Source organism: Aspergillus undulatus (assembly GCF_047715775.1).
Source record: "Aspergillus undulatus strain CBS 261.88 unplaced genomic scaffold BDV17scaffold_21, whole genome shotgun sequence".
Classification (NCBI taxonomy): domain Eukaryota; kingdom Fungi; phylum Ascomycota; class Eurotiomycetes; order Eurotiales; family Aspergillaceae; genus Aspergillus; species Aspergillus undulatus.
In genome coordinates this window covers 317,413-342,692 of record NW_027396625.1, presented here as the reverse complement: position 1 = coordinate 342,692, position 25,280 = coordinate 317,413, and the positions used below count along the sequence as shown (strand labels likewise).

Genomic DNA, 25,280 nt, shown 5'->3' with positions numbered 1-25,280 from the left:
ATGCTCCATATATAGCCCATTACATAGAGAGTAGCCAACATCAACGTGATTAATCAACCTCCATCCCTTCCGCCTTCGCATCCTTATCCTTTCCCCCTTCCCCAACTCCACCACCATCCCCCCTCTTCGTCTGCACAAACTCCCTCGCAGCCCTCCAAAGCTCCGCCTCCTTCTCCTTCCCAACCGTATCCTTCCGACTATTCAGCCAACTAACATCCAACGGATTCGACGCCCCCGCAGCCGCAGCAGCCGAAGCGAAAGACCCCTCAGTCCTGGCGCCCGCCGAGTCTGGCGCGAGAATGGACGCTTCTTCAAGCGCGTAGACTTGTCGACGGAGTCGGACGTCGATGGATGAGAGGAGGGCGAAGTATTGTGATGTTGCTTCTTTGAAGCGGGTTTTGTGCGTTTCGAGAGTGTTTGTGCTTGTGCTGTTGTTTGGGTTGTTCGAGCTGAACGTTGTAGAGGATGAGGATGAGGGGTCGTTTGAGCGGGCGTTTGTGAGAGCTTGGACTGCGAGGCCGGCGGAGTAGATTAATTTGGCGACGTCCTGGAAAAGAACAACAAGGTCAGTGAGAATTCTTGGTGTTTTGTATAAAGCTTAGGTTCTGAGGGTCGTACTTGGTCGATGTCATTCAATTGGCGAATGCGATCGGCGGATGTGAAAAGTTGAGCTGGGCTCTGGTTCTCGGGGTTGTTTTCTTCAGCCATGTTTATCTCGCTTCAATCAAAGTAGTTGTTTGGTTCTTCAGATACTCTGTAGAGACACTTGAAGCAGATCATCTCGAATTCCCCGACTAATGACGGGCTGCCTGTCACGTGTATATTCTGGGGATTCAGCGCTTATGTCAGCCGAGCGCCGGCGCCCGTCGTCGACTTCTATCAAAACCAAAAGATACTGGATAGAACTCATCGCGTCCTAGCAATTCTTCACTTCTGCGTCGTCGCGCGTCGGTAATCTTCACGGCCGCGTAGATTCATCTTGATTCAACTCCACTCCCCAAGTTCACCTAGGCCGAGTGAGAGAAAGAAGTGTTCCAGACAGGGTGAAGTGAAAGAACATGTCTGCGCCTGGCGGGGCCCCGAGCCCTGCTCCCCGAAGTGGGAGTATGGGCCCCGGAGCTGGTGTATCGATGCCTCCTCATTCGCAGCAGATGGCGTCTACGCCTGTTGGAGCGCCGACACCGGGACCCTCTGCGCCGCCGCCACCGAGCGGTGCGATGTCCCAACAGAACTTGAATCAGATTGTGAGTGAGCGGTTTTTCTCCATCAGGTGACTAGAGTTCGAATTGAAGTCATGGCATGGGGTGTTATAGTAATGTGCCTTGCTGAGTTATTTCTAGGTCATTGACTATCTGGCCAAGAAGGGCTATAGTCGGACGGAGGCTATGCTTCGGATGGAGTCTGCGAACCAGGAGATTGATGGACGGCCATTGCCTGCTTTGGGAGAGGATGCGAGGCCTAAGTACCGGATGGGCTTTGGTATGGTGTTATTGAAATTCTCGCGGGAATGAGGCTAAGTCCGTTGCTAGATTTGCTCAAGGTCTGGGTCGAAGATAATTTGGACTTGTACAAGGTGAGACCTTGCTGTCATGAAATCTAATGCTGCGAACTAACAATTCTTCAGCCGGAACTTCGACGCGTTCTGTGGCCACTTTTCGTCTATTCTTTCTTGAATATGGTCACCTCTTTATATACGCCAGAGGCCAGGCAGTTCTTCGATAACAACAAGAACCTGTTCTTGCCAGAACACACGGAAGACATCCGGGCGTTAGAGCCTATCAGCTTGCCTGAGCACGTCCAAGACAACTCAATTGCCAAGTTATATCGCGGCAACAAATATCGCCTGGTCCTCAGCAACCCCGCTTTTGGCAGTCTGATGCAGTTTCTCGAAAGCAAGCAGAAAGAGGGTGGCTCGGTCATGTCGGCTATTTTGAGCAGTTTCTGTACCATCATCACCAAGGAGCGAGCCGTCGATGATAGATTCAGTTTTGCGGCCATGCTCAGCCAAGCGGGCATGGGCCAGAGCTTCCCTACAGAAGACGAGGGCATTCCTGGCCATCATCCAGGCTCGGCGTACACTGGTGATAATCCTGCAATGGCTGGTACCCTGCCGCGACTTAGGCTAGCGAAGCTTTCTATGGAGCAGGCTCTTGAAGGTGATGTGCGTGCTGAACTCGCAGATGAAGACGCAAAAAATCCGCCCGGGCCTGGTCAAAAGACGTTGGTGCAGGAGCTTGACCAGATCATCAAGAAAGAGGATGACGATGAAGCTCCGACTCGCTCTGACATCCCGTATCCTCCATCAACGGCGCGGGATGTGGCAATTGAGGTGCAGAAAGTCAAGGAGAACCGCGATAGATTCAGGATCGAATCTAGAACAGGAGGTGTTGGACCGGCTGTTAGTGTTTGCATGTTCACGTTTCACAACACTTATGACGGGTAAGTCGGACCTTGGACGCATTCGAGATCTTCGCTCACTCGAATTAGGGTCAACTGCCTTGACTTTTCGGATGATAATCTGCTCGTTGCAGCTGGCATGCAAGAGTCGTACATCCGCGTTTGGAGCTTAGATGGAAAGAAGATTACATCAACAGATGATAATGTAGACGAGCACCCGTCAAACTCGCGCCGCCTGATAGGGCACTCGGGGCCAATATATGCAGTCGCATTCGCTCCGTCAGCTACACCCACCGACACCGCCGTTGCGCCAACGAATGCCCGCTGGTTACTTTCATCCTCGGCAGACAAGACGATCCGACTTTGGTCCCTCGATCTCTGGCAGTGCATGGTCGTCTACAAGGGTCATGACCAACCAGTGTGGGATCTCCAATGGGGCCCGTTCGGTCACTACTTCGTTTCCGGCGGACACGACAAGACCGCTAGACTCTGGGTAACAGACCATATCCGACAACAGCGCATCTTCGTCGGCCACGAGCAAGACGTCGACTGCGTCTGTTTCCACCCCAACTCCGCTTACATCTTCACCGGTAGCTCAGACCACACCGTGCGCATGTGGGCCGTCACCACGGGTAACGCAGTCCGCATGTTCACTGGTCACACAGGAAACATCACAGCTCTTTCTTGCAGCCGCGACGGCAAGACCCTCGCTTCTGCAGATGACCACGGCTCCATCCTCCTCTGGGACCTTGGGCCCGGCCGCCTCCTCAAGCGCATGCGCGGCCATGGTAAGGGCGGCATCTGGTCGCTCAGTTGGAGCGTCGAGTCCAACGTGCTCGTTTCAGGTGGTGCAGACGGTACAGTCCGTATCTGGGACGTCACGGGCCCCGCCCACGATCCCTCACAGGGCCGCGTTGTCGGTGAAGGCGGCGCAGGCACAAAGATCGACGGTGCAAACGGCACAACGAACCCCGCGCAACCATCATCAAGTGCCGTCGGGCCCGGTGGAATTGGCGGCGGCAGCGGCAAGAAGAAGGGCAAAGATGTCGTCGTGACACCAGACCAGATCAGCGCGTTCCCGACGAAGAAGAGCCCAGTATATAAGGTGAAGTTCACCAATATGAATTTGATTATTGCCGGTGGCGCTTACCTTCCTTGATTAATTGGATTGGCGACGTCGACTTCCGTCGTCACCCTGAAAACCAGAAGATTTCGTGCACACCTGGCGCCGGATACCCATTTTTCGATTATCTCTATCTACGACCTTCCTCTCTTTTGCATGGACTTTTGGCAGGCAACCTGACGGCGTCCCGGCTGGGTTGAAGACAGCTTTGGTGTTTCTCGGGGAAGGACATGTACCATCAAGGCTGTCTATAATTATATTGCATAAAAAGTGAATCATCAACTTACAGGACCCCCCCCCCATCACACCTTCCCTTGGTGAAAAATCGTCGCGCCTTCCCTACCCAGTAAGATACATCGACACAAACACACAAGGTTCCTGATCAAGGGGAAGGAGCAACCGTCGTCTGGGGTCTCCATCGCACTTTCCCTTCGAATTCGGGCTTGAGTAATCGTTGAATAAGGAAGGCACGATGTTTTGCTAGGAAGGAGCAACCGGCGTAGGTCCTCCATCGCCCCTTCCTTCTTGCCTTATTTTCACATGGTCCTTGAGCAGGGAAGGTACGATGGTTTGCGGTGGATAGGAGGGAATGAGCCATCCGCCTCATGTACTCGAGATAAGAACTTCCGAGTATTGTATGTGTACTGTGCTCTCTGTCTAGGTAGTGTTATCTCAATTTATAGCCTGTAGCAAAGCCCAGCTTCACATATCCAGCATGGCATCATATAACTCTACTACTCTAGTCTATAGGTAGTTAGTCTACACTAAATCCTCTTGAGAGAGCCTGTACCTCCGCCCTCAGGTTTCCCCGACGGTAAACCGCTACCTGATCCTTTTTTCATGGCGGCTGAAGCTTGCATATCGGCAACCTTAGGAGGTAGGACTAGTGCGCTCCGGTCATTGCGTTTGTAGAAGTCGACGAGGATTTGCGCTGTTCTGGCGGGTTGGTCTTCCTGGATGAAATGACCTGCGTCTGGGAAGACTTGGAGTTGGTATTTGCCTTTTTATTGAATTGTCAGTATACGGGGCTCCTTTTCCTTGCGAGTCGTAGTGGAAGAAGAATAGCATAATCTCACCTTGCATCTGCCCAATTATAAGCTCCTTGTCCAGTCTATCAGTCCCGGCTAGGAGGAGCAGCTTTCCACCACGAGCTTCAAGGAACTTTCGGCTTAGCCCGACAAACCAGTCTTCCCAGAAGGGCTTTGTCTCGGCGAGGTTGGTCCGCCAAACCCAGGGGTTTGAGGCGTCTTCTGGGACGTCTTCGTGGTAAAGAAGAGATGGGACAGAGACTCGAGCTGAGGTTCTATTGCGGATTGTGCGCGAGCGTGTGCTGCGTGCATGTTTGTTAGGCAATGTCGTGTTTCAAGGTTGAGTGAGAGAACTTACTGCCATTCTATTCCTGAAGCTAAGGAGGGGAAGCGGGATGGTCGAGTAGAGAGATATGTTTCCATGCTTTGGAGGGCGTCCATTGCAGATCCTTTTCATGTGTTTGAGCTTCATGGTGACTTGGATAGTAGGATAAATGGACCACTTACCCTCAACAACGTCCAGGACACAATAGGCCAGTAACTTCGCGCCCAGCTCGCCCTTCTTCGCAACGTCTGTAATCACCGCGCCGCCCAAGCTGTGTCCAACAAGAACGATATCCGGCAAAGTTTCCCAGCCCATTCTAGTTTGCGTCTCGCGAATAACGAAAAGGAGATCCTGGTTTAGTGTGTCCAAGCTCAGATCGAGCTGGATCTTTGCAGGGTCGGCATCATCATCCTCACTCGCCCGAGCCACAGTTGTACTACCATGATCTCGAGCGTCCGGAGAGAGTATTCCAGCACTGGGGATGATCTTGCGGATCTCCGCAGCACAAGTAGCAAAGGACAGACCCGAGGAACCGGCACCGTGATGGGTGACGAAGAGTGGTCCCGATACCGTTGGCGGAGTCAGGTATACATGGTGCACTATGTCGAGGTCATTGATCTGTCGTGGGAGGAAGAGTTCTTGGGCGAAAAAATCGGTCCATTCTAAGGAAGTTGATGACCTATCTTGCTTCAGCCTCCTGACCATTTCTAGATAGTTGCGTTGGGAAAGGGAAGTCTGCGCACCCTCGACGATCTCCTGGTCGGGCAAATAATTGTCTGGTAGGTGACGGGGTCACTGTGTCTGTTGACGATGCGGAGTCGCCGTCCTCCTCAGGGAGAGACTCGGGAATGGGCGGTGGTTCTGGGGGTAGTTTGGATATTTTCGACTTGGCAAACGATTTTTGCAGATCGCTCATAGTTGCGATGTCCGATGACTGCGCGGTAAAGAGTAGTTGGAGGGTATCGTGGAGTACTCAGTAGAGAAAAGATGGAGATGGGCTGTTGCGGGGTGGAAAGCTTCACCTTAGCTTCGCCAACCCCACTAATTCTCTTTCTTCAAAGACGATCAACTCATAAGAGGTCCACGATCAAGACCACTTACTCGCCTAGGACTAGTCATGCATTCCAGCAACCTTGTCCGACATGCGAGACCGGTTCAAGCAAGCGATCAGCACGCACGATCTTCCATGGTTCCCCGATCCCAGCAATGACGTCAACGTCGTCATCGTGAGTGCTGCTGCTCTATAACTGGAGATCCCAGCTCTGGCCATTTCTCCGATCACCCAGTTAATCCAACTGCCAGATCACATATTTAACGCCATGGTCAATTTTTCACAATCGAGGTCGAGGCTCGAGAGCCGGGAAGGTGATCGCTATAGAGAGGATGGAGAGGATCACGAACAACATCCGGTCGATGAGAGAACTCGACTCCTTCCACGCCAGAACGAGCCATATCTCAGTCCCGATGACCCTGCTGTATGTTCAACCCTTTGGATCCCATTTTATTGTGTCACTGACTTCAACCGCTGATTAGGTCTCTCCATACAACCTCTGGAGCGTCCGGGCTCTACGAGGCCTCTCTACTGCGTTCCTCGGCGTCAGCTTCGTCTGGTGGACATTCCTGCTCGTCTCCCTCTTCGTCAGTGCGCCGGCCTTGCATACGCGCGGATCAGGCTTCTTCGCATTTGCCTATACTACGTTGACCGTTGGGTACATCTTATTCAGCCTGATCTTCTTCTCTGTCCCGTCGAAGCCGATGACAGTATGGGGTCTCATCCTCGCCCTTTTCCTATTCATCGACATGTGCATTACGGTTGCTGTACCACAAATCCGGGTTGAAGAAGGCTGGGTCGGGATAGCTACTGTGGTCTGGGCATTCCTGATCGCAGTCTACAACATCATTCAGAACCGCTACATCGCCTGGGGCAAACGCGAAGAGGAGGAACGGCTAACAGGCCGCGAGGAAGCCCGCCGGTCACTACGAGAATGGCTCGCCGTGCTGGCTGAGACCTTTTTCATGGCCATCATAGCCATCACCTCCATTCTCTTCATGATCACATTGGTCCTCCGCGCCCGCGACGCAACCCTCAAACCCCCAGGCCGGAAATACTACGTCAGCGCCCGCAACTACCAAGTCCACCTCGACTGCGTCGGCAACTCCACAGCCGAAAACTCGCCCACAATCCTGCTCGAAGCAGGCGAAGGCCCCGTCGAAAATACCCTCCAGCCCTTCATCGACGAACTCCACCAAAAGGGCGCAATCCGGCGCTACTGCTACTGGGACCGCCCCGGCATCGCCTGGTCCGATAACGCTCCCTCCCCCTTCTCCGCAGGAATGGCGTCGGACGCCCTCTCCGAAGCCCTTGCGCTAGCAGGCGAAGAAGGGCCCTTCGTCCTCGTTTCCGCCGGCATCGGCGGGATCTACTCACGCATCTTCGCAAGCCGCCACCTCCTCGAAGTCCACGGCATCTTCCTAATCGATACACTGCATGAAGACTACCTTTCCGACATCGCGGACCCAGGCCGCGGCTTTGGCCTCTGGATCCGGGGTATCCTCTCCCCGTTAGGCCTGAACCGCATCCTTGGCGCAATCTTCAAGCACCGCACGCGTGAAGACCGCGTCTTTGGTCGAAGCGCCTACCAGACGGGGAAATTCATCCGCGCTCAACTCCAGGAGAATCTCGTTGCCGGGTCCATGACGACCTCGGAGGTTCAGGCTGCGCGCCACGTTCAGATGGCGGATACGCCGCTTGTTGTTGTTAGCTCCGGTGTGGAGGTTGATAAGAGTCAGAAGTGGGCGGATAAACAGGAGGATTTGACGGGAATTACGAAGAACCTGCGGAATTGGGATATTGTTAAGGACGCGCCGCATGAGGTTTGGAGGACTACGGAGGGGAGGAGGGTACTTGAGGAGAGGTTGAGAGCTTTGGTTGAGGGGAAATGATAATCTTTCTCCCTTGCCTTCGTTGATTCTTATTCTTCTGTCATGAATGTACTGTATTTTCCACGCATGTTTTTTGTAATGTTTGCTGAGCAATATTTGCCCTTCATCATGGTCTTCTAGACTAGACTGCATAATATAAGAGAGAACGATATATGCATCTTCCGAGCCAGTCTATTATCTATCTGTGCCTAGTTTACTAGCCCGATGGCCGTGGATCACCCCATAGCCCTAACTAATGCTATCCAAAACCATAGCCGAATATCCGACAATGCGGCGTAGACAAATGACAACAACGGAACGCCATTGGTATCGGGAACCTAGAAATTCCAATCATAGCGTATCCACTGTAGGGCTAAATTTTAGGAGCCCCGCGGATCGGTCACTGGCACGGACGGATAGGACAGGATGGATGGACGGCTGCAGGCATGGACAGGTAGTGCGACGACTCGGAAACATCGACCGGTCACCTTAGACTAGCTCCCTTGAACCTCTTAGCAAGCTGTTCACTTTCAGATCTGGGAGACTCAGGTCTTGAGGAAGGGTAACGTTTTCCGGGCTGGGGCACAGGCACAGGGCGTGAAGGTTCCAGCCAGGGACGCTTGGGGGGCCGCTCACCGCTTTCCTGAAGAATAGTGACCAACGTTGCCCATCCGGGGGTATTGATGAGTTGTAGACCGTCGCTGGGGTTTTGGGTTGTGGCTACGCGGCAGAGGAGCGCTTCTTCGTCCTATACGAGGGCGGTGTGTGGTTAGTATTGTTTCCTCGGAAAGCGGTGCGGTCCGAGCGATGAGGGCCGTTGTGGGTTGGTTAGTTAGCTGACTCACCTTGTTGAAGGTAGACAAGGAACGAAGGAAGCATAGGAGGTGGAAGTCAGAGACAGCCCGAATTGCTTTGTCTGGGTCTCCGTGGGATACCAGTTTCCGGGCAAGTGAGCGAAATTCCTGTCCCTCGCCGATGACCTCGCGGTTCTCAATCGGATACGTGCTGTCAACAAATAGAGGCTTGGTGTTCGTGGGGAAACCGTGAGTCAGGGTGACCAGGAGATACTCGACCGGGAAGCTTGGCTTTGCATTCACCTGCGCAGATACTCCATATTCGTTGATTTTCCGGTAGAAGACCTCGGGGATATATCGCGACTTGCTGGCGGCATCGTCTTCAGACTGGACTAGCATCACAGACGGCTCTGCGGATGGCTCAATAATATCAGCCCGAATCATTTCTTCCGCGGCAACCGTTGCTTGATAGGAACTGATCGTGATGGCACCCTCCTCATCTCCACTGACAACACAGGTTACGAAGTTAGAGCCAAAATGACCGGTTCGGCTCCATCTCGTTGTTTTCGGATGTTGCATTTGCAAACGTGATGCGAACGCGATCTCCAGAGAGGAGAGGTAGTAAGAGTCGATATGTCGTTTGCAGACCACTGAACCATCGCCCCGCGCGGCATCAATCAAATCGGTAAAAATAACACCAACCTTCTCAAGACCACAGAGACGTGCAACTTCCTCTACCTCCTTCTCATTCTCCCAATCATGGAGTGTAACGCCATCGACCTCATCCACCTGTGGTGGCTCATAGATTGCCTGTACGACGGCTTTGATACCAAGTGGTACCTTGTCATATTCCTCATATGTACCATAAAGATACCCTAGGCGCTGGCTGCCCGACTTTCGCCAAAAGTCCAGTAACGAGTTGATGAGGTCTGGAGTGGAGAACTCTACATGGTCAACCATGCGGTATTCCTGAGGCTGCAAACTGATCGCACTTGGCTGGCACTTGGTACAGATTCCTTCTGGCCAAGGCGGGTGGCCGGACAGGCAATCCGGCCTTACTCTGTAGTATGGCTCGTCGAGGGGTGGCATGAAAGAGCTTCCTGATTCGGGTTTATTCGTCGCCGCATTATTCTTCCGTAGATAAGAGTGAAATGAAAGATGCTTGATCTTCTTCTCCGCTAGGTATTTCGCATCATAAGGCTCGAGGGGCATGCAGTAATCGCACATGCCTTTCGCGCTATGCTTGCACATCTTGTAGTCGAGCGGCCGTTTGATCTTTCCATCTTTCCTCTCCAAGCGGTTATCGAGGGCTGACTGCCGAACGACCTCCCAAGGATTCTTGCCCGTAGTGTTTGCGATGTTACTAGATGGTAATCGAAGGTTGGGGGTGCCCTCTTGAGGTATAGGTGCTCCATTCAATCGCCTTGCAGACGAGTCAGTTGAAGTCCCATTACTGGGTCCATTTTGCAGATCCTGCTTTGATTGATATCCAATGTAAAGCTTCTCGCCATGGCTGGATCCCCAATGTCAGCAACTATTCGCCCCGATGGTATCGTTCTTTCTGACCTTAGCCCAACCTGTTCAAAAGAGACCCCATCCAGTGTATTCAGGTATCGCTCGTCGCCGCCACCGCCAATAGGTCTGTTGGAGAGCTTGATCGAGGAGGGTTCGACGTCAGAGGGAAGGCGTTCCAGAATCTAGAGCTCCAAAGTCAACATGTTTCTGATCAAGTCAAATTATTGCTTGCGAATTAAGAAAGGGATCGAAAGGTAGAGCTATACCTGTGACTGCAGAGAAGGGAAAAGGTCCTTTGGGCTGACATTCAAGCGGAACTGGCCGTTCCGGCTCTCGAATCTCAGAATGATCGTGCGGGACGCCATGCCGGCGGCTCAGGCGGAGATGTTGCAAGGCGTTGACGTCTTCGATAGATGGAATTTCGAACCTTCAGCTCATAAATTCGTACAATATAAAGAGAACAAGCTCTAGAGAGAAAGAGGAGGGTGATGAGGAAGTGAAAGAAGATGAAAGAAAGACAAGTCCAGTCAGCCGCTGTGGCACGCAAATGTCGTAATGCCCGTTGTATTCTGTCAGTCTTATCCAACCGCCTGACTGACCGCCTACTATAATTAGTCGTCAATCTCTCAGGATCCTCTTTCCCGTCCACCATCGAGCTCCCTCGTTCCATTTTCCAATATCAGTTGGGCAATTCTCAATCTGACTATCTGCCACCAAGTTCTGACAGCCTGTTGCTTGCAGAAGCTTTTTTTTTTTCCCGCAGTCTTACCCCTGCGCGGTTGCGATATTTGTCAGCGTGAGCCGCGCCCGAATCAATACTTGGTGGTCATATGGTACAGTTGGTTCATGGTCATGGTGTGGTATTGAAGCGCCCCTTGACGTTTCGTGCAAGAGGTTCTTTTGGTGCAGGTTGTCTTCGGGATGTCAAAGACCATCAAGGGACCATGGGCGGCATCAAACAGCATCATGATCTTAGGCCAGGACCCCAAGTACTAAACACCGCTGGATTTTTATGTTGCGCCTGGCTGAAACAGAATTCTGATGGTAGCTCAACTCCTAGTATACTAGTATATAGCAAGATAAATCATCATTCCTCGTCCGAGTTGTCTTCCCAGAAATCCCAATCTCCAGGATCAAATCGCGGTTTCACATCTCTCTTTTTCTTACATCCCTAATACCCACATCGGCTATTCTTTGTTGCTAGTGAGTATCAAGTGCATTAGCTGTTGTTTGTGAAATACTCCGCGAAAGGTGAGAGGGACCTACATTGAGCGTAATAATAACCTCCTCAACCTGATCCAAGTGCAGGATACCCATCTTCCGCAACTCATCAAATTTCGTACGAGGGGTCACAGATGAATGTTCACTATAACAACCGCAGACCCTATCACCAACTGCATAGGTATTAGCGATACCACAATATATATGCCTGTGTATATGGAACCCTCGCAGATGCTTCACTTCATAAACCACGTCCCGGGATATCTGAAGTGTAGGTCTCCTTTAAGGTGCCTTCGAAGCGATTCTTAAGGCGTGTCTTTGTTGACAATAAATGCATCTGGTGTGTTGCAGCCAACCTGCACCGATGACTTCCCATCGCCATACATGAACTCCATGCCGGTCACAGTAGTGTCCCAGGCATGTGGTTCACCCTTTCCGTGGATGGAGATGTCCTGCAAAACAGAAACATTAACTCTCGCTAGTGACTGCGATACATCGACAGTCACTGTCTCTGCGTTGTGGTAGCGCGAATTGTGGTAGAATTGTAGCGCCCTTCCATCAAACTGCGGTGGTTTGCTCATGGACCTGTCCCCAACCGTTATGTCCCGTAACCATCGGAGACGCTCCCACGTCTCAAACGTCTACTTCAAGGAAGACCAAGCTGCACTTGAGCTTGCAGGTACAGTGGTATAGCAATCGCCAGTCAAGTATTTGCTGCTCTTCTACCGTGAGCATTTTGATAACCACGGCAAGATGTCCGCACTCTCTGTGGATGTCGAATCTGGATCGCCAAAAAAATGAGCTTTCGAAAATGCACGCCATTGCCCGTGAAATGAGGCAGAGATTCAAAGCCTCCCGCGTCGATAATGAAGCAGCGATCATCTCCCTCAGTCCCAATGATAAGCGCTGGAAGCAGTCCGTAGGGTTGGCGCGTGAGCAATATTGCAGCACCGTAAGGGCTACCCACCACCAGGTAAGGGCATAACTTCCAAGCCTGCGTACAAACGGTCTAGGTTGAGCTCCCCGAGCCGGAAATGGCTTGCAATTTGACGCCAGCATATTTTCTGAAAGAGATAGAAGTCCTGGAACCTGCACGGTGGTCTAGTCAAGCGGAGCAGCCCAGTGGTGTCGGCGCCCCTGGTCTTTGCTCTTGCGTGCTCATCAGTAGGAACCCAAAGCTCATCTGGCCTGTTTCGCTTGTAACCAATGCCACTCAGTCTGACTCCTATTGGGGTATCATAGGCTATAGCCCACAATTAGCTTGTGTTCAGAGAGGCGACGATTGAGGACTGACCGGCTCTAAACCAAGTTAGCCAATCGTCAGCCACATAGATACCGAGATCAAGCGGGCACATTATAGAGACACCACAGAGCATGCAGTTGTTAAAGCTGTCATCGTGATGAAAGTGATATCCGCCATAAGGAGGATGATATATAGGCATCGTCAGAAGTGACCAATAGTAGCAGGTATCATATGACGAGAATATCAACAATGGAAATCTCGACGAGATGTGGTGTAATGACTGGGAGTCATACAAGCTTACTTCTTCGCTACGCTCCGGACTAGGGTCGTCAAAGTGTCGATACGTTACTCTTCTCTACCTCAATAATTAAAATCCTTCCCTGCGCGCTCCTGCCGGAGTGTCCACTGAGTGTTGACTGTTGACAGCCCTGGAGGCTATGGCCCTGGTGATTAGATAAAGGTAGGTATGCAATCTGTTTGATCAGTTTGCATCAAAAACTGTCTGCCGCATGTATCGCAGGCTGCTCCGACCATCCTTCAACAGCCAGATTTCACCTCATACTACATATCTAGACAATGGATAATCCAACGAAACGCAAGCTCGAACCCTCCACGGACCCATCTATAGCCTATTCGGGCATAGACAATGCCCCCGACAAGCGGCGCAAAGTAATCGGCCCGTCCCTCCCACCACCAACCTCCGACAGCAAAAGCGACAGCGACAACGACTCCGACTCAGATTCAGGCTCAGACGATGACTTTGGCCCAAGTCTCCCCCCACCAGAAGGCTCAATACCACCTCCTCAAGCGCAAGCAAGCATACAATCTACAACCCCATCCATAGCCACAACCGCGGAAGCCGAGAAGCCAGCACCCAAACGAGACGACTGGATGCTTGCGCCGCCCACTGCAGGTTCAGACCAGTCGCGCGTCGATCCTACAAAGCTACGAAACAGGAAATTCCAAAGCGGGCCGCGTGTTGGGAATGCGCCGTCTGGTGGAGGAATCGATAGTTCGTGGACTGAGACGCCGGAGGAGAAGATGAGAAGATTACAGGATGAGGCTATGGGGGTTGTTTCTTCTTCAGGGGGTGGTGGTGCGTCTCGGGGCCCGTGGTCAGAAGCGGAGGATGCGAAGGCACAGGCGATGAGGGAGAAGGTGGCGAGGTATAATGAACGCGTAAGAGGGGAGGAGTCAGGGTCGCTGGTTGAGGAGAAAAAAAGGAAGGAGAAGGAGAAGGGCAAAGATGGTGAGAAAGAAGATGATCCGAGCAAAAGGGCTTTTGATAAAGAGAAGGATATGGCGCTTTCGTCGAAGCTTACAAATGCGCAGCGGAGGGAGATGATGAGCAAAGCAGCGGACTTTGGATCAAGGTTCTCGAAGGGAAAGTTTTTATAGATTTGGAAAATTATATATGTACTCTATACCATAGGATTGAATCTGTTATGAAGATGGAACACTGAACAATGACATAAGATACCCTGATGCTTCCATCAAACGACTTGCCAATAACGAGACCCGCCGGCCATGCCATGAGACATCAACCGTTCTTGGATATCAGGCAAGCAGCCAATGTAGGTACTCAGTTTGTGTCCGTGCGTATAGCTCAAAAAATGAAGCCACAAAAATTCAAAGTTTTGACCGACGCAGGGGTCGAACCTGCAATCTCTTGATTCGTAGTCAAGCGCCTTGCCATTGGGCCAGCCGGCCTTTATGTTGAAGGACTGTCAACATTTGGCTACTATATGGAAGCGTTCTTTTTCTCCTGAAGACGTTGCCTTCGATTATCTGCGAGCTTGTTGTAGCAGCAGCAAAGTCCACAATGGCTGCCAAATCCAATGTTCCACGCCCATTCAACATCCTCACTCATAGTCCATAAGATTGGATCATGCATGATTGACAGGGAGTTTCACTTAGAGCTATTTATGTGGACTGCGAAGCGCTCTCAAATCGTCCATATAGCATCTACTCAGATAGATCATAGTGCGCTCTATCCTACTAGGAAAAGTCTGCAAATGACTGCACAGCTCAGAAAGAAAATACACTTTGAGAAACTATATACTAGTAGGTCCCATTCGTAGATCAATTAACCGCATGCCACGGCGCGAGTTGAAGAACGAGAAACTAGAATAATCCCTATCGAGCAGACAGCAATTAGCACTCCACTCAAACAACAATAACCAACTCTTCCAAACTCTTGATGAGTTCAACAAGTTAACACATGGAATCCTTCAACCCAACAAGCCGCTCAAGCCCACGGCAATCCAATTCGAAACACCATTCAGCAGAACCATTATAAGCACCGACAGCTAGGAGCTGTTATTTCAGTCTCCTGCCATACCTATTCCGGCTCTTCCTAAAAAATTCGGTTCATGAAACAATGTTCTCATCATTTGGTGTTCCCATTTGGGTTGAATTGCGAGGGAGGCTTGTTGGGTTGGGTTTTGGCGGATTGCGTGGTCTCAGAGTTCCTGATTTGGGGGATGGGCATACTTAGTGGTTTGTTAGTCGGGTGTGCGGTTTGAGTGTTTGTTCATTATTCTTGTTTGGGTCGGTCTTCTTGAGTTGTGGGTGAGAGCCGGTCATGGTGGAGGAGAGAAGTGGAAGAAATTTTGGATGACATAGCTCCGAAGCTTGAGGTCGCTTAATCGGTGATTAGTCAGCGCACGTATACTTCGTCTTCGCAGTACATTTTGATTTTGAGAATGCTATTATTCATTTGAAGAAGAATAAAGGACCTTGATGATATACTGATTTTGTCTATTGTTACGAAAGAAACATGAATAATCTCATGTACATGGCGTAGGTCATGGAGTTGAAAATATGGATTCCCTTACCAACATAACACATGGCTTGAGACAGCAACAGAAGAAAGCAACGTTCAATAAGTTGTTGATGGGGCCTCCAATTAAACCTCATGATTCTTGTTTCATGGTCCCACACATTGAGCATGTCCACCACTCTGTTTCCATAAAACTACCGCAGGACCTGCATAACCAGCCCAATGGCCGCTTCCGGGCGTTTTTCTCGAGGCCGGAAAGGGATTCGGCGGCGCTTCTCCGGTTCTTGAAGGATCTGTGTCCGACTGTGCGGTTTATGGGGCCTTTGTTCTTGCTCCGCGCACTTGGGGTACTAGATCTTAACGCCGTAGTGAGAGGCGCAGAAGCGGTCCGCGACGTGTCAGGGCGAGGACGTTCTGATGTGCAAGCATCACAACATAGAAAGTTGACCGGGTTGTCGAGCGTGCACACGGGACATGTCCAAGAGTCAGCATATAAGCCATCATCTACCGTAAGAGCTATCGCGTCTGGTTCCTGAACCGGCAGGCTCGGCCTAGTGTGTTCGGGTACCGGCGGAGGCGAGAGTGTCGTTCGAGGCCCAGCTGGGTTATTCTGACTGGGAGGAATATAGGATGGCCCGTACTTTTCTCTTTCTTCCTCCTCGATCAGGTCAATGTATGCTTGCATGATTGCTTGTTCGTTTGCATCATCTTCTGCCTTCGTTCGGAAACCATTCCGAGAGGCTTCCTCTGCAAGTTCAGGGGAGTTGTCTGCTCCGGAAGCGCAGCCCTGAGTCACATCTATGCGTCGTTGAGCGGCATCAGCAATGACCTTCCTCATGTCGGCTCCTCGCACAGGGTCCGTCCCTCCCACTCGCTGTCCCGATCCGGCATAGAGAGTTCGCCTCCGCTCTGCAGCGGCGCGGGCTTGTCTACGAGCTTCATCGATAGGTATCTTCTGCCCACCGAGGCGTCTACCATGTGACAGGAATCCTTCACCGGTGTAGCCTTTGATAGCAAGCTCTGTGTGCTCGTCACGCAGTTGGTTCCAAAGGGCATGGAACTGCTGGTTATGAGGACCGTGGACGATGTGGCATAGTCTGCGCGGGTTAGCGAAATTGGGTGCAAAGGTAGGCTCGAACCACATACTCATGCAACATGGTGTCTACTACCTGGTCGAGTGGTAGAAACTGGTTTTGGTCCCCGGGATACCGGAGGCGTAGACAGATCTTTTGCCCACCATTGATATTGAGGCCAAGTAGATTCCGCTGGTGTGGATAGAACTCGCAGAGTGTTCCAACTCTCCATGACCGCCGGCGCATAATCGGTTTCACCAATGAAGCAATCTTTCGAAGGATCAGAAGGGCTTCCGACTCCCTTGGCCGGTGCCTGTCATGCTGGTACTCGTGGACCAGCGGGTCGAGCTCACGCATGACGATGACTTGGACGCCGGACCCAGATAAGCAAACCCGATACTAGGACTTATTCTGGGGTTTAGGGAAAAGTCGCTCTTAAGAAGTTTGAGAAGACTCAAACGCCTTATTTCTGAGACGAAGCTAGAGTACTCATCACTATGTTGGTCATAAAGAAGCCGCGTCCGTGACGTCGCGAGTGAATGCCGCCCAGATAGCACCAGTTGTAGACAACATCCGGACGCCGCTCGAGAGAAACTACCAGAAAGCGCCAGGGGCGTGAGATACGGTCTTTGCTCGAGATGGCGACAATTATTAATGGATCAAAAGCGTCAATCAGCATAAGATTGCCGCCGCTCACGTGATTTTGTTGGCCTGAGGCGTTATATTTCCCTGAATGTCTATTTCTAATTCTCAAAGGACTTGATGGTACTCTGGGTTGCTTGGTGATAAATTAATGGTACTGGGCTTTGTTCCTGTGGTCTTTCTGTGAGTAGGAAATGTTTTACTTTGTTGGGCGATAGTAGGTACTTCATTCTGCTTCGAGATATATAATTTGAGTAGCATTCAACCCTATCGTTGCAGACCAGTACAAGTATTTCAAACCCAGCTTCGCAAGACGATGTTCCAGGACAACTGCTTTACCTTGAGGATGACCCTTTGACTGAATGGATTCATGCAGCTGTGTCAAGATAAACATTAGTGAGACCAGGTTGCATCTAATGGTCATGTGATGGGGACTTATCGATGGCTTCATTCTTATCAGAATTTTGAGAGTTTTATCTATCTTACAACTCCCAACTCGAGCAATTCATCAAGATGACGAGTGACGATCAGTTCTTCTTCGACTATGTGAGTGTTTCCTTCATTTAGCATCTATCAGTATCCGCTTGAGTTCTGACAAGTTGCTGTATACGATTATAGCTCGCCTCTATTCCTCATGACGTAAGGAGGTATTCGTTACAAGTCGCCGATGCGATCGACCGACATATCGACCATGCTGCGGACGCCGTTCGAGACACACTCTCTCACCAATCCTGGCTCCCTTCAAGCGTCAGGCCGTCACCAAGGTTCCGTCCACCGTCGTCGCGGCCGCAGTCGCTTTATGATCGTGCACTGAGTTGGGCGGGCCGCAATCGAGCATGGAGTGCTGCTATCTTAGCATTCGTCGGAACGACTAGCATCCTGTACTTTGGAAGCAAGAAGCTAAGGGCTAAGCGCCGGAAGGCTAAGAGAGCTGCGAACGGTGGTCGGAAAGAAATTATAGGTACGTCGTCGCAGATGGTCACGATGTGATGGCTTTACTTGCGCCGGCCTCGAGCCTAACATTTGCTGTAGTTGTTGCTGGGTCACCGCATGAGCCGATGACTAGGTCGATAGCGGCCGAATTAGACCGACGAGGATATATTGTGTTTATCACCGTGTCATCTGCAGAAGAGGAACATCTTGTCCGGGCAGAAAATCGACCTGATATAAGGCCTCTATGGCTCGACTTAACGACAGTAAGTCTCATGTCTCAAGTGCTCTGAAGCCCGATGCTCACACTCTTCCAGCTGCCCTCATCGCCTTCAGAGGTGCACTCTTCGCTAAGTGAAATTCATTCCATAATCACCCAACCGCATGCCCCCATGCCTGGTGTGCCGCCACATATTTGCCAGCTGAGCGGACTTATACTGGTTCCTTCGCCAAACTTTGTCGCAGGCCCCGTCGCTACGATTCCATCATCGTCATGGGTCGATACCATCAATACTCGACTTCTCTCGCCTATCTTAACGACACAGCTCTTTTTACCTCTTCTCACCCTCCGCAACACAAACCCTGCTATTATTTTTATCTACCCATCCATATCATCATCACTATCAGCGCCCTTTGCGGGGCCTGAAGTAGCCACAGCCCGCGCCTTGTCAGGATTTGCGACCTCCCTTCGAAGGGAGCTAGGTCTTCTCCACCATAACAAAATTGACCTGGTGGAGTTGAAACTTGGAAATATTGACCTGGGGCCACAATACCGGACCCCAAATAGCCACATTGCAGGAACTGAGGTCCTAACGTGGAGTGTCCAGCAGCGGGCAATGTATGGGCCTCAGTATCTGAATAGCATCGAACAGCGGCCCGTAGCGTCCGCCGGCCCTGGCATGGTAAGAGGATCGCCTGCCCGTGTCCTTCACAATGCACTGCTCGACGCCTTGGAACCGACGTCGAGGAATATATTTGGACAACGAACAGCAAGGAAGTCCGTTAGGTACGCTGGGAGAGGCGCATGGTCGTACCACGTCATCGGCCAATGGACACCCCCTGGTTTGGTTGGTTGGATGTTGGGACTGCGAAGCGGCTACCCGTCTCCTGTCGAGAGCCCCAGCGGTAGTAGCAGTGAGACTGGGTGGGAAAAAGTTGATCGGTGAAAATTGCCCCGTGGCTATTATCTACTGGGATATAATACTCTGCGAATCTAAGCATCTCTGCTCTCTTGAAAAGGAATAGCTAGCTTTGGATGATCTACGGGAATATTCTACGCTCCTTCTGATATGACTCGAGAATGGTCTACTTGCCCTAACGAAATATATGTTCCTGGGCCAAGGTTGAAGGCGAGTGTTCGTTGGAAATAAAAGCAGACTTCCCTGCACGCTACTCAGATAGCCTACATTCTGCGCATACAATATAAACGTTGGCACTCCCTCGACCACTCTACAAAGGCTATCGGCACTTTACCCAATTTCCACGCTCTAACCAACTGTTTTGTCCGGTGCCTGAGACATCGATCCACAAACAATGGTGGAGTAGTTCTGTTAAGGCGTCCGCTCCTAAGACTTTTCGGGTAAACAGGAGATTATTATAATAACCTTGAAGGATCTCCTCCATGTCATGAGCACCCTCAAAAGGAACAAAAATCGGAGAGAAGGCGGTTCCATCCGACTGGTAATATGCCTCTTACTTGTAGGGTAGCACAGCGTAGCCCTCTGTGTCTCGATATATTCTGATCACGCCAACTTACGCGTCCAAGGTGTCAACGCTCAGTTGATTCCATTATGTGACGGAGGAAAGAATAAAAATAGTGGCCACTGCGTGGACTTAGGAACTTCTTCAGTCCCCACCATCCAGGAGATTAACCGAACCAGAGCCGGGTCGCCCATGGCTTGACAGTTTCAGGGCTCAGGAGGTTTGCGCTTCCCGGCAATTTAAGTGGTAGCTTGTCAAAAACGATATCCACCAGTCAGTGTCTAGAATTTTGGGTTCTGGATGCAAGCTACAGCGCAGGTAAAGCTGAGCATACATCCATAGCTGGAAGGAGTCTTGATAATGAGAACAGAAGGGGCGCACATGCAATGGAGGTCATGGACCCTGACTATAATATACATGATTGGCCTCAATAGTACGTCATGAATCTTCACTATTACTATAGTTATTTGCCCTTTTACATTAAAGCAACCCCTGACTGAGACGAGACTGTTCTGCGACGCATCCTCGGTTAGCTTAATGTAAGTGTATCTGTTTTACCAAAAACGTAATATGTGTATTATCGAATAACTCATGTGTAAGGACCGTATAATAAATAGAGGACAGTATTCTTGGCAGTTATTACGCCCCGATACACCCTCCACATCGCCCAGTGTCCCGTCCGCCCCTCGTCCGTCCGTCAGTTTGGCGATCGTCACATCGTCGCCGCGTCTCAAAAATCCATCCTGACTCCATCGTCCTTCTGCTGTCGTCTGCCATCTTTCCCTCGCACGGCTTGCTAGTTGCTGGATGTTCTTCCGCCTCCCGCTCTCAATTGCCATCTCTCCACCGGCACTGCGCGATGCTGGCCCAGAATCCTCCTATCTAATCGCCCGTCCATCGCCCCAGCTGCCACCATCTGTACATAACAACTGCGGCCTTGTCACTCCTTACTACAACCACCTCAACTTGACTACTCAAGCCTGGCTTGTTGTCCAACGTTGTTGAACAACTGCTCTTTTTTCTTTTCTCCCCTACTTCTCTGGGGCTGTCACTCCTTTCAGTAATTCCGCCCTCCTCTGTGATATTCTGTTGCTCTCTTGTTTCTTTCTCCTACCCCCCTTTCCACTTTCGAAAGCACCGTCGCAACCCACCAGCTCCAAGTTGTTCAAAATACGAACCATTGCGGCCGTTGACTCTAGTCCTCGAGGCGCACCAGTTGACTCGCCTACAGGATACGACCCTGGCTGAATGAACTTATTATTGGCAACCAGTGGATAATTTTTCCGCACTGAAAGATCGCAAGAATCACCCGTCGCCTGTGCGAATCGGAGGACCTGATATTACAATGATCAACCGGCCGCAATTCAACACCCGCTCTTCTCCCCACGATGGTGCTCGGAGCGGCGCCGCCTCGCCGCGCATTGAGCATTTCGATGGTGAAATACCCCCGGCACTGTCTCCGCTTGATGCCTTCGCATTCCAAGGCCGTCTTTTGGCCCGCCAGCTGGAGGATTCGGCGCGGAGGGATCGCCGATTGAGTCGCCTGCCTCCAGCCAGTGTTGCACGATCTTTGTCTCGGCCCCGCCCCGGTTACTTTCGATCCCAGTCCTCCAACGATGTTTCGCGGAGTAGTGATGAAAATGGACTTGCGAGACAGCCAACTCAAAAAGCCCGCCCGGAACCGGAGGAACCTCGCTTTCGCCCTCAGTCCGAACATCCTCGTCTCAGTGGTGTATCTCACCTCGCTAGTGAACAGAATTTCTCGGGCGACGAAGACGCGACGCCAAAGTACGAATCGCCGATCGCCGAGGTTGACAATGAAGGTTTCAAGTTTGATGCCGTGCGCGCCGAGTCTCCGGAGGAAGAACCTAGAATGAGGGCTTCGTCAGAAGCTCCGCGCCGATTTTACGCTGCGTCACCCACCGGATTCGCTGGTCCTGGACCGACCAAGGCTTCATCAACCGACTCAGTCTCTGCCCGCCTGAACACGTCCCGCAACCTGGCTCCGCCTGCATCGCCTATGCCCCGCCCGTCGAGCAGTTCTCGCGCCCCGCAAACCGAGAGTTCAGACGATGATTACAGCAGCTCCAATGCCGGTTCAACTTTCTCGAACCCGCGCAAATTGTCTTCCAGCAGTGCGATGTCCATGCCGCATTCTCCCATGGCTTCAATGGCCCGTCCACATCCCCGATCGCCTTCTATCAGTTCCGAGGCGTCAAACTCTAGCCATCTTCCCCCTCGCCCATCGTTCAATTTCTCACGTCCTCTGAGCAGGTCTAGCACTAGCCTCTCTTCACCTATTGGACTTGGGGTAACGGAGCAGCCGCCTGCCAGCATGCAGGGCGCAATGAACCGCATCAACAAACCTAGCCCCATTGTTGTCCCTGGACCTTCGGAGATGCCAAACACCCCACAGGACGAACCTTCATCCGCAGTATCTTCATACATATACGCCAAGTACTCGCTCCCCCGTGGACGCGATGTGCCTAGGGATTCGGTTATTTTCTCGGGTCTGCAGACTCCCCACTTCGAATGGCAGGAGCCGCTATTCGAGAGCCCAGAGCAGCAGCGACCAAAGACTGCCGATCCTCAGAGGTCTGCTAGAGTGCCCTCCCCGTCTCCGTCTCGTCAAGAATCGCCCCCGCCCCCGAAAGTACGGTCCATTAATGAAGCACCCGCGGATGATAAACTTCTGACGCCCGTGGTGTCTCGATCATCTGCGCATACTTCGCCATTACCTGACAAGCCTGAACCCGAGAACGTCTCGCCTCGGGCACGCAGCTCTGAGACGTCTAGAACTGACGATATCTGTGGAACAACCTCTTCGGCAGACTCTGCCTCGACTCTCCGCCCACAAACAGCAAAGGCAAAAACGTCTTCCGCGGTGGTTACTGCGGAAGAGCATGTCGCAAAGGGTATTCAACTCCATGAAAAGGGATCGCTGAACGAATCTACGTATCATTTACGAGTTGCGGCAAAACAGGATCACCCGGTTGCAATGTTACTCTACGCGCTAGCTTGTCGGCATGGTTGGGGTATGCGGCCGAACCAGCAAGAGGGCGTGCGGTGGTTGCGCAAAGCTATGGACTCCGTCGGCCTAGAGCTTAGCAGTGATTCTGATTTTAACGTCTCGGCCAAGTCTAAGGAACTTCAAAAGGCGTACCGAGCCCAGTTCGCTCTCAGCGTGTATGAGCTCGGTGTAAGCCATTTGAACGGATGGGGCGTCGAACAGGACAAACCCTTGGCATTACGCTGTTTCGAGACAGCCGGCCGATGGGGCGATGTTGATGCCCTGGCTGAAGCAGGTTATTGTTACGCCGAGGGGATTGGCTGCAAAAAAGACATGAAGAAGGCGGCGAAGTTCTACCGCGAGGCTGAAGCCAAGGGCATGAGCATGGTTGGAAACAGCTGGTAGGTTCACACTAGGGTTGGATTTGGGATTGACAGCGAAACTGATTCGATAGCAGGATCTACAAGGACAAGTACATGTCAGATGACGGACCGGACACGCGGTCTCGTGGTCGTGGCCGTGGCCGGCAAGCACACAGTACCCCGGAAAAGAAGGGTCGCAGCAAATCTCGAACTCGCAGTCTGTTCCAGCGCAAAAAGTCCAACGCCACTGAAGCATAAATGATTGTTTTCGTGTTTTGATTGCATGCTTGCATTGGGAACGGCGAGAAAGGCGATATACGGACGATGTCAAGCAAAAGCGCTGGGTTGTTGTAGCGCGCGCATTGCATTCTGCATTCTTCCACATTTTCATCTTTTATCTTCTTCTTATCTCTTGTTACCTTCTACTCCCCATATTGCTTCTATTTCTTTCTCGTCTCCTGTCTCTGGAAGTTCTATGAACCGACTTGACGAGGGAGCTCTTCCATTTGCCTTGGCGATCATTTTATTCTTTTTTATATTCTCTTTTCTGATCGCAAGCCTTCATCTTGAGCAGCCTTTACTGCTTTGCTTATTTTTCTCCTTCATGTTTGCGGGCATCAAATTCGCTTCTTGGATACCCTTCATTTGTCTGCTCACTGTGTGATGTTTTCATTTCTACTAATATTCATTTCTCTGCCGAACGGCCTGTCCTTTCTTTTTCTACAAGCTTTTCTTCTGTTATTTCCTTGTCTTGCCTGTGGCGGAACCGTTCGTTGCCTTAGCTACGTAAATGAACCTGACGAAATTGTACATTCTTGAACCGCGTCTGCATATTTTTGGAGTAGTCTCTTTAACGGCGGCGATTGTGGCGTTGAGCTTGCAGGGGTGTGCATATTCCCTTTGAAAAGGGGTGGCTCCACGAGCACGAGGACAAGAGTAGGGGTAGAGAAGCTGCAGCTCAGCTAGCATTGTTTAATGCAAAGTCAAACCGGTCAACAACCTTTCAGAGAGTGGAAGCATTTTCCATTCGTATTCTACGAGTAGGATCATTCTAGCGCGCAAGTGATAATCCGGGGTTGCCAACCCACCGAACCGGATGCTCCCGCTTCACTCGAGTCACGAGAGAACTGCAAAGTCATCGAGCGTTCCTGGGCTGGTCGTTTAACACACCATCATTAACCCAAGGTCGCAGTGGTCCCTCGTTCAGGCTAGTGGCAGGCCACACGGAGAACAGGCCAGAAACAGTCAAAGAACAGTCTGACTACTGGGCAGGGTCGCACGGCTTAGTCTCGAGTAGCACGACTGGCGACCTCGACCAGTGCTATACTCGCCAGTCGACTGGCCGCCAGCGCAAGCCATTCAAGCCAACCCTGGACCGTCGCCACTTTATTTTGATCGTATTATCATTTATTATTGGTCTAGAGGCGATCTGGTCCGTGGTTAGCAGCGCCGAATCAGCTTGGCCAAGTCTCACTCCCACACATTTGGCCAAGCATGGGGTAATTGGGGGAACGACCCGTCCAGACATCCTGCCAGACATCCTGCAGCATTGTTGGAAACTGCCAGGCTGCTCGAGATGGCTTTTGTTTCAATTCGGTCGTCTTTCAATCCTGCCTCTGACGCGCCGAGGCTCGTCGGTCATGGCCGTCTCAACCCATGGATGATCCATGTTGCTCTTCAGCATGTCGAGTAGACCATACATTCTCTGTTTCAGCGCACTGCAGCACGCGAGGCTCACCGAGGCTTTCTACCCCGTCATGCCGGCTCCCATTTATTTAGCCTTAGCCCTCCAGGCCGAAGATCAAACAGGAACATTCGCCGGGGTCGCCGTGGCATCCGTCAACTGAAAGGTTCGCCCCTTCCTTGCGGCTTGCCCCCTTTCGCGTACTTTGTATTGTAGTCAACTGTCAAGAGTGCTGGGCATCACCACCGAACGAACCCTTGTCCCAATGCTCCACCAGCAAAAACCCGCGGTGTTCACTCTTTCTCGTGTCTCAGTGGCACTGACCTGGCTCTGGCCACATGTGATCGCCTGGATAGATAAAATGCTTGGAGGTCCATCCATGATTCCATCCCGTTTAGCCAATTTTTCGTATCTTCTGTTTTGCTCCCACATAATAATTCCCTCGTGGCCTTCCATTGTTTCAGTCTCTCAGTCTGTGATAGGAGCAGCACCGAGGTGTTCTCGTTCTTCTTTTTCACTTCCTTTCTT

At 51.5% G+C, this 25,280-nt stretch overlaps 11 protein-coding genes and 1 non-coding gene across 12 annotated transcripts; 6 read left to right on the top strand and 6 right to left on the bottom strand.

Annotated features, from left to right (window-relative positions):
- Window positions 1-49: 49 nt before the first annotated feature.
- Window positions 50-708, bottom strand: BDV17DRAFT_290940 (mediator of RNA polymerase II transcription subunit 11; the record flags this gene model as incomplete). Its single annotated transcript, XM_073762019.1, has 2 exons — window positions 50-547; window positions 619-708. The coding sequence occupies 2 exons, from the start codon at window positions 706-708 to the stop codon at window positions 50-52; spliced, it is 588 nt and encodes a 195-aa protein (XP_073616128.1).
- Window positions 709-1,223: 515 nt separating this feature from the next.
- On the top strand, window positions 1,224-4,203 carry BDV17DRAFT_262300 (putative transcription initiation factor TFIID subunit). Its single transcript, XM_073757769.1, has 4 exons — window positions 1,224-1,479; window positions 1,530-1,573; window positions 1,625-2,439; window positions 2,488-4,203. The coding sequence occupies exons 1-4, from the start codon at window positions 1,386-1,388 to the stop codon at window positions 3,554-3,556; spliced, it is 2,022 nt and encodes a 673-aa protein (XP_073616127.1). The 5' UTR covers window positions 1,224-1,385; the 3' UTR covers window positions 3,557-4,203.
- A 6-nt stretch (window positions 4,204-4,209) lies between these two features.
- Window positions 4,210-5,967, bottom strand: ppe1 (putative ribosomal protein/carboxylic ester hydrolase (Ppe1)). Its single transcript, XM_073757768.1, has 5 exons — window positions 5,617-5,967; window positions 5,056-5,552; window positions 4,907-4,997; window positions 4,597-4,850; window positions 4,210-4,520 (listed from the first exon to the last, which is right to left on the bottom strand). Exons 1-5 carry the CDS (start codon window positions 5,787-5,789, stop codon window positions 4,285-4,287), a joined length of 1,251 nt encoding a protein of 416 aa, XP_073616126.1. The 5' UTR covers window positions 5,790-5,967; the 3' UTR covers window positions 4,210-4,284.
- Window positions 5,968-6,192: 225 nt separating this feature from the next.
- On the top strand, window positions 6,193-7,816 carry BDV17DRAFT_290937 (uncharacterized protein; the record flags this gene model as incomplete). The annotated part of the gene is made up of 2 exons (XM_073762018.1): window positions 6,193-6,348; window positions 6,407-7,816. The coding sequence occupies 2 exons, from the start codon at window positions 6,193-6,195 to the stop codon at window positions 7,814-7,816; spliced, it is 1,566 nt and encodes a 521-aa protein (XP_073616125.1).
- A 118-nt stretch (window positions 7,817-7,934) lies between these two features.
- On the bottom strand, window positions 7,935-10,469 carry npl4 (nuclear protein localization protein 4; the record flags this gene model as incomplete). The annotated part of the gene is made up of 4 exons (XM_073763654.1): window positions 7,935-8,543; window positions 8,641-10,102; window positions 10,156-10,286; window positions 10,371-10,469. 4 exons carry the CDS (start codon window positions 10,467-10,469, stop codon window positions 8,280-8,282), a joined length of 1,956 nt encoding a protein of 651 aa, XP_073616124.1. The 3' UTR covers window positions 7,935-8,279.
- A 1,626-nt stretch (window positions 10,470-12,095) lies between these two features.
- Window positions 12,096-12,904, bottom strand: BDV17DRAFT_79134 (uncharacterized protein). Its single transcript, XM_073765150.1, has 2 exons — window positions 12,620-12,904; window positions 12,096-12,568 (listed from the first exon to the last, which is right to left on the bottom strand). Exons 1-2 carry the CDS (start codon window positions 12,765-12,767, stop codon window positions 12,285-12,287), a joined length of 432 nt encoding a protein of 143 aa, XP_073616123.1. The 5' UTR covers window positions 12,768-12,904; the 3' UTR covers window positions 12,096-12,284.
- Window positions 12,900-14,014, top strand: BDV17DRAFT_79129 (GPALPP motifs-containing protein 1). The gene is made up of 2 exons (XM_073765149.1): window positions 12,900-13,028; window positions 13,142-14,014. Exon 2 carries the CDS (start codon window positions 13,145-13,147, stop codon window positions 13,964-13,966), a length of 822 nt encoding a protein of 273 aa, XP_073616122.1. The 5' UTR covers window positions 12,900-13,028; window positions 13,142-13,144; the 3' UTR covers window positions 13,967-14,014.
- Window positions 14,015-14,206: 192 nt separating this feature from the next.
- Window positions 14,207-14,278, bottom strand: BDV17DRAFT_t74. Its single transcript has one exon. It is a non-coding gene; the product is annotated as a tRNA-Arg (tRNA).
- A 981-nt stretch (window positions 14,279-15,259) lies between these two features.
- Window positions 15,260-17,049, bottom strand: BDV17DRAFT_262273 (metalloendopeptidase WSS1). The gene is made up of 2 exons (XM_073757767.1): window positions 16,497-17,049; window positions 15,260-16,447 (listed from the first exon to the last, which is right to left on the bottom strand). The coding sequence occupies exons 1-2, from the start codon at window positions 16,778-16,780 to the stop codon at window positions 15,484-15,486; spliced, it is 1,248 nt and encodes a 415-aa protein (XP_073616121.1). The 5' UTR covers window positions 16,781-17,049; the 3' UTR covers window positions 15,260-15,483.
- A 104-nt stretch (window positions 17,050-17,153) lies between these two features.
- BDV17DRAFT_79107 (DUF1776 domain-containing protein) lies at window positions 17,154-19,307 on the top strand. The gene is made up of 4 exons (XM_073765147.1): window positions 17,154-17,611; window positions 17,684-18,026; window positions 18,098-18,261; window positions 18,313-19,307. Exons 1-4 carry the CDS (start codon window positions 17,579-17,581, stop codon window positions 19,159-19,161), a joined length of 1,389 nt encoding a protein of 462 aa, XP_073616120.1. The 5' UTR covers window positions 17,154-17,578; the 3' UTR covers window positions 19,162-19,307.
- A 1,505-nt stretch (window positions 19,308-20,812) lies between these two features.
- BDV17DRAFT_79034 (uncharacterized protein) lies at window positions 20,813-23,566 on the top strand. The gene is made up of 2 exons (XM_073765146.1): window positions 20,813-23,107; window positions 23,164-23,566. Exons 1-2 carry the CDS (start codon window positions 21,042-21,044, stop codon window positions 23,324-23,326), a joined length of 2,229 nt encoding a protein of 742 aa, XP_073616119.1. The 5' UTR covers window positions 20,813-21,041; the 3' UTR covers window positions 23,327-23,566.
- On the top strand, window positions 23,232-23,769 carry BDV17DRAFT_78803 (uncharacterized protein). Its single transcript, XM_073765143.1, has one exon. The coding sequence runs from the start codon at window positions 23,352-23,354 to the stop codon at window positions 23,730-23,732; it is 381 nt and encodes a 126-aa protein (XP_073616118.1). The 5' UTR covers window positions 23,232-23,351; the 3' UTR covers window positions 23,733-23,769.
- Window positions 23,770-25,280: the final 1,511 nt, after the last annotated feature.

Excerpts from the sequence above, each read along its gene's own strand:
- BDV17DRAFT_262300 (XM_073757769.1), top strand. The coding sequence starts at position 1,386 with ATGCTTCGGATGGAGTCTGCGAACCAGGAGATTGATGGACGGCCATTG. Across the intron at positions 1,480-1,529 it reads TAAGTACCGGATGGGCTTTG|ATTTGCTCAAGGTCTGGGTC; the intron begins GTATGGTGTTAT and ends GTCCGTTGCTAG. Across the intron at positions 1,574-1,624 it reads ATAATTTGGACTTGTACAAG|CCGGAACTTCGACGCGTTCT; the intron begins GTGAGACCTTGC and ends ACAATTCTTCAG.
- ppe1 (XM_073757768.1), bottom strand. The coding sequence starts at position 5,789 with ATGAGCGATCTGCAAAAATCGTTTGCCAAGTCGAAAATATCCAAACTA. Across the intron at positions 4,998-5,055 it reads TGTCCTGGACGTTGTTGAGG|GATCTGCAATGGACGCCCTC; the intron begins GTAAGTGGTCCA and ends ACACATGAAAAG. Across the intron at positions 4,851-4,906 it reads GCTTCAGGAATAGAATGGCA|CACACGCTCGCGCACAATCC; the intron begins GTAAGTTCTCTC and ends ACATGCACGCAG.
- BDV17DRAFT_79134 (XM_073765150.1), bottom strand. The coding sequence starts at position 12,767 with ATGCCTATATATCATCCTCCTTATGGCGGATATCACTTTCATCACGAT. Across the intron at positions 12,569-12,619 it reads GCTAACTTGGTTTAGAGCCG|CCTATGATACCCCAATAGGA; the intron begins GTCAGTCCTCAA and ends TGTGGGCTATAG.
- BDV17DRAFT_79129 (XM_073765149.1), top strand. The coding sequence starts at position 13,145 with ATGGATAATCCAACGAAACGCAAGCTCGAACCCTCCACGGACCCATCT.
- BDV17DRAFT_262273 (XM_073757767.1), bottom strand. The coding sequence starts at position 16,780 with ATGCGTGAGCTCGACCCGCTGGTCCACGAGTACCAGCATGACAGGCAC. Across the intron at positions 16,448-16,496 it reads GTAGACACCATGTTGCATGA|ACTATGCCACATCGTCCACG; the intron begins GTATGTGGTTCG and ends TAACCCGCGCAG.
- BDV17DRAFT_79107 (XM_073765147.1), top strand. The coding sequence starts at position 17,579 with ATGACGAGTGACGATCAGTTCTTCTTCGACTAT. Across the intron at positions 18,027-18,097 it reads TGGTCGGAAAGAAATTATAG|TTGTTGCTGGGTCACCGCAT; the intron begins GTACGTCGTCGC and ends CATTTGCTGTAG. Across the intron at positions 18,262-18,312 it reads TATGGCTCGACTTAACGACA|CTGCCCTCATCGCCTTCAGA; the intron begins GTAAGTCTCATG and ends ACACTCTTCCAG.
- BDV17DRAFT_79034 (XM_073765146.1), top strand. The coding sequence starts at position 21,042 with ATGATCAACCGGCCGCAATTCAACACCCGCTCTTCTCCCCACGATGGT. Across the intron at positions 23,108-23,163 it reads AGCATGGTTGGAAACAGCTG|GATCTACAAGGACAAGTACA; the intron begins GTAGGTTCACAC and ends ATTCGATAGCAG.
- BDV17DRAFT_78803 (XM_073765143.1), top strand. The coding sequence starts at position 23,352 with ATGCTTGCATTGGGAACGGCGAGAAAGGCGATATACGGACGATGTCAA.